Here is a 9,400-nt window from a genome sequence, read left to right on the forward strand (position 1 = left end):
ATTTTTCGATTAGGAAAATATATTCCTTCAAATTTTTCTAGGAGGTACAAGTAATTTACAAGTTAACTTGCAACGAACAATATTAATTATTTTCTAATGTTTTCTTATATTATTGTATGTCAAATATACTATAGCCTAAAATATAGGTTAAGGAATTTGTCTATAAATAAGATGTAGAGATTTCATCATCTACCTTTTTGACTCTTTTGATTAGTAGCTTAATTTAGCTTATTAGGTTACTTGATTATATGTTCCTAACTATAATTTGTTTGCAGAATACAAGGTGATTAGTACTTGGAGGAATTAAAAGTTGTACTTATAGCTAGCAAAAAGTTGCGAAAGCTAATTAATTAGCTTGCTAAAAAATTAATTAAGGTTAGTTATTATCGTCATGGAAGGAGGAGATCAACAACAACCAAAGGACGAAAATCTGCCACCGGGATTTCGGTTTCATCCTACTGATGAAGAGCTCATAACTTATTACCTTGTGAGCAAGATCTCAGACGCGACGTTTTCATGCCGAGCTGTAGCAGATGTTGATCTTAATAAATGCGAGCCATGGGATCTTCCAGGTATATTTATCTTTTTTTTTTTTTTGGACTTTACCTAATTCTCAAGTATACGTGATTAATAATTACCTCAGTATCTTGTTTAAGTAGTACATAGTATAAGATTGATTAAAATGTTCACCATGAATATAAGTATCAAGGAAATTGATCGAAAGTAAAAGATGAACTCCATAATCTAAGAATTGTAGGTTTATCAAATAAAGGGTGGTTAGGAAAAAAAATTTAGGGGGGAAATAATTTGTTCATTTTGTATTTCTTAATCTATCGTATCATTAATTTGATAAAATTTTGTTCAAATTAAATAACAATTTCATTCCATGAATTAAATGTATAGTAAAGATAATTTCTTGTTTAGTTATATAAGAACCGGGTTAATAGATTTTATATATTAAAAAATGTAGTCATTAATTATCTTTCATTTGAAATATGTATATTTACAATCTCATTAAATTTTTTTAATGAAGTATTTATAGTCATAAAATTTGAGAGGAGAAAAATAGGGAAAAGATGATGTCATAAGTATTTTAGACGAGAAAATGTTTCATAGAAAGTTGGCACGTATCCCTTAATGATGTCACCATACAACCTGTTTTTAATAAAATTTGAATTAACCAATTAGATACTTGTACAAAACTATGGCTAGGTTAAAATTTAACATAATTTAGATTGATCCATTATTAGGTTGATCTACGTATATTGCAAAATATTATAATTTTTGATCCGTATAAGATTAACATACGTCTTTATCATATTGGTCTTTAATTCGTGCGTTTATTTTCCATGTAACGCAAAATTAAAATGAAACCAACAAAAGAATTTTTTTTATTAAAAAAAATAAATAAATAAATAAAATAAAATAAAAAAAGAGAAAGATGAAACCAAGCTTCTTTTGTACTACGGAGCTTGTATGAGGTTCTTAATAAATGCTTTTTACTTCAATTCAATCAGCTTATTTTTGGGAGAAGTTATTGTCACAACAAAATTAAAAATTTGAAGTAATATGCAAAGAAACCCTAAAAAAGGTAAAACCAACTTCTAGTTTCTAACTTGCACTTTTTGTTCATTCAATAATTTAATTAATTATAGGGAAAGCAAAAATGGGAGAAAAGGAATGGTATTTCTTCAGCTTAAGGGATAGAAAATACCCAACAGGAGTGAGAACAAATCGCGCAACCAACACAGGTTACTGGAAAACCACCGGGAAGGACAAAGAGATCTTCAATACTGTTACGACGGAGTTGGTTGGAATGAAGAAGACATTGGTGTTCTATAGAGGGAGAGCACCTAGAGGGGAGAAAACCAATTGGGTTATGCATGAATATCGTGTTCATTCTAGATCTGCTTATAGAAGTGCTAAGGTGAGTTTGTTGCTACTTCACTCTAAATAATTTTTAGGATCATTTTCTAATTCTAATTATGGTAAGACTTATATTAGTTAGAGTTAAGTCTTTTCATATTAGTTGCTAAAAAAATATAAATATTTGTTTCTTGAAAACGCTACATCTTGTTTTCTAGATTTATCACTAGTTTTACAAGCACATTTTTATTTCAACATAGCTCTAAATTGAAAATTTATCTTACTTTTGATTTATCTTCTAATTTATTTAAATCTGCTACTGAATTTGAAATGATACTATGTTAATGAATTTAAAGAAATAAAATTTTAATTAAGAAATAAATTACACCAAGTTTATGCCAATATATATTGAGCATCTTTAGTGAAATGATGGATATTCAAGTCACTAATTTAAATGTCTTTAGTGACCAAATTCATATTTAGTGTAAATATATGTATGTGTTTAAGTAAATGGTTGTAGTTAAGTCATAATTCATAATTTTATATCAGTGAAAGTATAAAAATTACTAGTATATGTCTAGTATATACGACATATATGATCTACTCCCTCCAACCTGAGAAAAAACTACACACAATGCAAACTTGTAGAGTGTATATAATTGGGTTAACGATATTTTTCTACTACAATTACTCTGTATAATTTTAGAGTGAGAGAGTAAGAGAGAAGGTTTAATACAAATTAAAATATTTCCTTTATTTTTTTTGAAATTGCAAATAAATCTTTGACTATTACTCTATTTATATACTAACTCTGATCACCTCTTATTATTTATTATACAAAACACTTCGATTATTAAAAATTTATTATGGAAAATATTATAGAATAAGTTACAATGTACACTTAAAAAAATATCAAATTATCAATTTTATTGGTAAATAATTAGTATAAAATTTTATGGTCAAAGGTGTTCATCGTCAAGAAAGAAAGTTAAAATGTTGCAATGTTAAGGATACTAATTAATGACGTACAAAGTGTTTTTTTATAAAGCAAAATGGAAATTGGATCAGAGAATGGGACGGGGGGGGGGGGGGGGGGGGGCGGGAAAGTACGAGTGAGGCCTTGTTATGTTTACCTTATTTTTGCTGAACTGAAACTATTTTTGTTTAACTTAAATTAATTTTATTGAGCTGAAATTAATTTTACTGAGCTGAAATTAATTTTGCTGAACTGAAATTATTCATACTGGTTCCCTATTAGATTTTTCTTTAACATCATTGATTAAACAAATTAATTTTACTGAATTGTACTTATTTATATTGAACTAAAAGTATTTTTACCGAATTTTTATTTTTGTAAGGTGAAGAGAGCAAGGCCTAATTAACATGATATAAATTCTTTGTAAAAATAAAGATTAAGAAAAATGATTATGGAAAAAATTATTAATGGAATAGTGTTTTTTTTTTTTGGAAGGGTATTAGTGAATAGTTTTTTGTGAAAGAGGATATTTAAATCAAAATATTTAATGAAATGAGACTATAACAACTTATTACGTACATGTGCAGAGAACGAGTTTTAAAATAGGAAATAATAGTATAATACCTAATTTAATAAATAGGACCCTAAACCCCAGCAAACTTAATTAACTTATTACGGAGTATTAAATTAGGTTTAGGTTTATTTCATCATTATTGATATAGATGATCGGAGAATGGAGATACAATACCTAATATCGACTAGCTTGTTTGCAAAATTTTGTGCTTGTCACTTTTGAACAAGCTCATACAAGATTATGAAACCTTAAACAAAATAACTACAAACAATAAATTATGTAAGACTATAAAATTAATTCATCAAGTTTATTGAGTCAATTCAATATCAATCATATATAGATTTCATAATACAATTTCTTTGGGTTGGGTTTTACTAGGTCTAATCCAAAACCCTTACATAATTTCACATATATATTTATATCTTCTAGAAACCCCTACCTCAATCTGTAAACCTACTTGCATGACTGTACTAATTAAGTACAAATTAGAGATCTCATTTTAAAAAAGAATTGGTCGTAAGCTCGTAATTTGAAAATTTTTCCATCTTCAAATCTAAATCAATTACAGTTAGGAAGATAATTTTAAGTTGTTCATAAATTTGCATTTTATAATGAACATAAGGGAAAGTTCTTTAGGAGGTAAGACCAATGAAATAATTTAATATATATATATATATATATATATATATATATATATATATATATATATATATATATCTTCTTAATGTATGTAGCTTAATTAGTACTTGTATCATATATTCTTAACTAACTCAGTAACCCTAGTATATACTTCGTAACAATTTGCTAAACTAAGTAAGAATTTAATCAATAGTAGATATATATAATTATATGCAATTATACATTATTGTATTATTATATAATATGCTAGTACTTACTATTGAAAGCTCATAATCCACGTTAACAGAATTGGTCAAGTCGGTCCATATTTCTTTTCTACTACTGTAGCCTTAACTTATCAACCTTAGCAACCAAAAAGATCAGATAAAGATTGAATATCAAGTATCTGTTGTAGTGTGAAAGTATTAACAAGAAGTACCTACTAGAGCAAACTGATTTTATTATTTATTGAGAAACTTTGAAATAAAGGTTGAGTAAGTCTAAGTGTCTAACTAGCTCGTGAATTACTAAGTTTAGCTCGAGATTTTCTTAAGCCAAGCAGAGAGAAGTTAAGCTTAATATTTAGAAGACTCAATTTGCAGTCGCGTGTAAATGTTACAGTTACGTACATAAAAGTAACTTTTGTAACGAAATGGTTGGCTCATATTGCCAGTTTTAACTAGTGATCAGGCCCATTTATGAGATTTTGGTGGCCTAAGGGCGAATAAAATAAAATTAGGGCCCTAATCGACTAATATTTGAATTTATTATTAGAAGATGGGGCCCATCAGACTAGTAGTGATAGTAAGATCATAAAGAACCAAATTGGAAATTTTAAGTAGGACTCTCATTAAGACATACCTCATCAGTCATGACATCAACTAAGTTAATTATTACTCATTTAGCAAGACGGTGAGCAACTTCATTACACTCTCCATAGCAGAAGGAAAACTAAAAACTCCTCCAAAAGAAGATTTTATGTCAAATACATCATCAATATGAAGTTGATTATATATCTCAGGCATGAACAATAACAATTTTGATTTAATTATACCGGATTAATTGTACCATGTATGCTATACAAATCATTATGAACATACATCCTTTTGCAACTAACTATATGATGATTATTTTTCTTGGTTTATACATTTGTTAGATACTATTTACTAACTCACTACTTTGGATGTTGCAAACAGGATGAATGGGTAGTCTGCAGGGTATTCCAAAAAAGTGCAGGCATCAAGAAATACCCTACAACACAATCAACAAGAGCAATTAACCTAGAAATGGGACAAAATCACATACTTCCACCCCCTATGCTTCCCTTAGACCCAGCTCAATTTAACCTTGGAAGAAACTACATGATGCACAATCATGTTGATCAACTTGCCGAGCTCTCACGTGCCCTAAGAACTAGTGGTGCCACTAGTGCAAATTTACCTATCCAATCCCAAATAAACTACCCTCTAGGAGGTGGTGGTGCGCCGGGTGGTGGTGGAGGGTTTACCATCTCTGGCCTTAACTTGAACCTTGGAGGGGCCGGAGGTGGTGCAACACAAGGCCCACCGCCTTTAAGGCCTATGATCAACCAACAAGGTGCACAACAACATGATGTTACTTCTTCCATGTTGAGTGGACTAGAGAATGGTTATGTTCAACTAGATATGAACATAAATGGGCATGGTGGATCAAGTAATAGGTTCATGAATGTGGACAATTGTGTCGAATTCGACAATTATTGGCCTACATATTAGGGAGAGTAATAAGAGCAACAGCAACAACAACCATCAATCTAGTATGTATTTTGCCATCAATTGAGTATGGCGCGACCGGGGAAGGAAAATGGCAAATTTTTTACAAGGATAAGTGTATGTCTAGCTAGGGAGATGCAAGTAGATAACAACCATATGGAAGTCATTTGGTTGAATTACCAATAAGCTTAAGTGCTAATGCAAGTTCATCAAGTTTGTAGTAACTAAGTAATATAATGTTTATCAGTTGCAACTTTGTTAGTTTTTTATTTTTAATATCTTTTTAACATGTAATTTGTGGCTAATAGTGAAGTTAGAACTCCCAACAAATTAAATCTGTGTAATTGTCTCTTCTACATCTTTGGCTTATTAATTGGAAGATACAATTATTTTCTTATTCTTAGTAATAAACTAGCTTAGTGCCCGTGCGATGCACAGTTTATAAATCAACTTATTATTTTTTTTGAAAAAAACATTATTAATCCCGTAGGAAAAAAAAAGCTAACATAATTTTCAATTTAGTAATAAAGGGTTATGTTTTACTAACAAATTAATTATGTCTTTGGTATTTGATTTATTTTATTCCCTTTTATTTTTTTTATAATATTAAAATTTTAATCGAAAAATAAATGAATTATACACCACATAATTATATAAGAGAAGTAAATCATTTCCTATCTCTCGTAGATAAAAAAAACTAAAATTTTATTACCATACGATTCACTTCAGCAGCTGTACAATCAAATATTTGCTTTAACCATCGTGTTCACCAAATCTTTATACACAATAATAACCTTATATATGACTCACAACTATATACATTTTTTTAAGCAAAACATTGTGTCAAAAACAATTACATAATATCCATACAACCAAGCAACAACTGATAGAATATACAACACTAATATATAGATATATACGGATATTGGTTAATTTTTATACGAATAAAAGATATTTATTAAGGATTTTTAAGAATAAAAGACAAAATTCATCAACTACCCAATCATGTATGTAATTTATTCTTTTACAGACATATATTCTTATTATGTAATTATTTAAATTTTGAATATTAGCATTGCATTAGTACGAAAATATGAAAATTTATGGTTATAGAAATGAGAATATATTCAATTTTCATATAAATTTCATTAGAAATCTATGTTAATAAAAAAATATTTTAAAATTGTACGAAATCTTTAATTATTATATATGCATAAATTTTTGGCATAATTATTGTTAGGAAAATATTGTTTAATTTAGGAAAAAAGTTACATTAGATATTTTTTTTTAATCTAAGTTAATTTAATTTATTTCACTTTAATTCGTATATATCTTTATTCGGATTGTATATATCTAAGTTAATTTAATTTATTCACCATGATTCTTTAAGAGGGGCAAGGTCAAATATCATAGTGAATGTCATATTGAAGAACAATATATTAACCTTTAGGTAATATAGACATATAATATGGCCTTGAAATAAAAAATGTAAAGACTTATATGACTATGAGTCTACGACCATGGCTATTATTTATATAGATGATAATACAAAAAATTTTGTATCTTATTTTATTATTTAGAATATTTTATTTTACCCATGCTACCATTATATTTCTAGACTTTTTTTTATTTATTTATTTTTATTTGAGAAATAATATTTCTAGACTTTACTATATAATAGATCAGATAATTTCAAAAAAAATAAAAATAATAATAGATCAGATGCTCTGACCATTATGCTCGTATCAATAAGTATCATGTAATCCGAAATACTTGTATAACTCTTTCCTTTGCTCATTATGTCGCAATAATATTGCTAGACTTTACTATAATGACCATTATCAATTTATCACGACAATCTATTATAGTAACTGATTACATTATGAGCAAAGAAATATCACTCTATGTTTTTTTTAAAAAAAAATTTTAACGAGAAGAAATATCACTCTATGCTAGTATGCTATTATTTTTTTTATTTATTTTTTTTTGAAGGAACTATGCTAGTATGCTATTATAAAAGGCAATTTTTCAAAATGTAATCCTAACACTTTCTTTTTATTTGAGATTTAATATTTCTAGACTTTACTATAATAGTTTAGGTAGTTATTTTGTAACACCCCGTATTTAAGAATGGGGTGTTACATATTTAGAAAAAGATATTTAGAATATTTTTTTTAATATGGAAACATAAATGTTTAATAAAAGATAATAAAAATTAAAAAAAGACAGCGAATAATCATAAAGAGACATTTGTCAGTCTCACATTGAGGCGCCTGTCTTTTAGTATAATATATTGATGAAAGTGTACTGTTAAAAGCTTTTGGAAAATCACCAATGCAAAATGGAAAATTTTTAGTTATTAAAACATAAAGGACTTAGATTTTAAGCTCAAATGTCAAATCAAAACAAAAAAGGCTAAGATTAAAAGGTTAAGATCGTTGTAAATCCATTGAAGAATTTATGTGCATTTGATAATGTAAATCCACGTGTGTAGGATTTTATATTTTTATTTTTAAATTTATTTTAGAAGTGCATGATTTATAAAAGATTTTTGGGAGGAATTAGAAAATTAAAATCTGTCAAATTTAAATAAATTTTTAGTTTTCCTTTCATAACCCTTATTAACATTGGAAAATATGCATGGTTGTCAAAGTGCGTAAACTGAAGCAGAATCTAAGAACAAAAGTAGCCAAACAGAGAAGAAACAAAACAGTTTATTGAATTTTATTCATCACCATTAATGGTGGAAAAGTACCTCAAGCTTTTACAGAGAGAAAATAGTAGGGAGAGAAGGAAGTGATTTTATTATTGTGCAATGAATAAATGAAAAATACACAGCTAAAGCTATTAAATACACTTGTCCTAAAGTAGTTGAAACAAATAAAAGAAAATGAAAGAATCAATAATGCTGACTGTATAAATGAAATAACAAACTAGAAGTTTATTATAACCGAATCTTGCTGAGTTGGCAAACTTGCTGAGGACTCCAAGGCTTCTGGAAGCTTCTGTTCTCCACTATCTTCAATACCCCCCCTCAAGCTTGGGGTGGGAACCGTGCCAAGGTTGGACAACAACTGCTGAAATTGTGCAGAAGGCAAGATTTTTGTGAAGATGTCAGCAATCTGACTTGAAGTTGGCAAATAAGTGAGCTGCAGTAACCCTTGAAGCACTTTGTCTCTTGTAAAGTGACAATCAATTTCTATATGCTCTCTCATGGAAAACTGGGTTTTTGGCTATGTGAAGAGCACTTTGATTATCACAGTGTAAGGTTACAAGCTTCAGAGAAGTCAATCCCAGCTATTCTAGTAACCTTACAGCCCAAGTGACCTCTGAAGCAGCTGAAGCCATTGCCCTATATTCAGCTTTAGATGATGATTTGGATGTTGTCCCTTGCTTCTTGCTCTTCCAACTAATAGGAGACTGACCTAACATCAAGATATAACCTGTGACTGACTTCCTTGAATCAAGACAGGCACCCCAATCACTATCAAAAAAGGCCTGTAAAACCACCTGATCAGAAGCTCTCAGCAGAATTCCTTGTCCCATAGTTGAAGCAACATATTTGAGAATATGCTGTAAGGCTTGAAAGTGAGGAATTCTGGGTCTCTGCATGTA

At 28.8% G+C, this 9,400-nt stretch overlaps 1 protein-coding gene across 1 annotated transcript; it reads left to right on the forward strand.

Moving 5' to 3' along the window:
- The first annotated feature begins 391 nt into the window (after window positions 1–391).
- LOC145593107 (protein CUP-SHAPED COTYLEDON 1-like) lies at window positions 392–5,988 on the forward strand. Its single transcript, XM_081649616.1, has 3 exons — window positions 392–572; window positions 1,656–1,927; window positions 5,231–5,988. The coding sequence occupies exons 1-3, from the start codon at window positions 392–394 to the stop codon at window positions 5,786–5,788; spliced, it is 1,011 nt and encodes a 336-aa protein (XP_081505742.1). The 3' UTR covers window positions 5,789–5,988.
- Window positions 5,989–9,400: the final 3,412 nt, after the last annotated feature.

The sequence above is a fragment of the Chenopodium album genome, chromosome 18 (genome assembly GCF_948465745.1).
Source record: "Chenopodium album chromosome 18, dcCheAlbu1.1, whole genome shotgun sequence".
Lineage (NCBI taxonomy): Eukaryota > Viridiplantae > Streptophyta > Magnoliopsida > Caryophyllales > Amaranthaceae > Chenopodium > Chenopodium album.

Bases quoted from the DNA above. Each gene is read 5' to 3' on its own strand.
- LOC145593107 (XM_081649616.1), top strand. From the start codon at position 392: ATGGAAGGAGGAGATCAACAACAACCAAAGGACGAAAATCTGCCACCG. The intron at 573-1,655 runs GTATATTTATCT...AATTAATTATAG, and splicing joins CGAGCCATGGGATCTTCCAG to GGAAAGCAAAAATGGGAGAA. The intron at 1,928-5,230 runs GTGAGTTTGTTG...TGTTGCAAACAG, and splicing joins CTGCTTATAGAAGTGCTAAG to GATGAATGGGTAGTCTGCAG.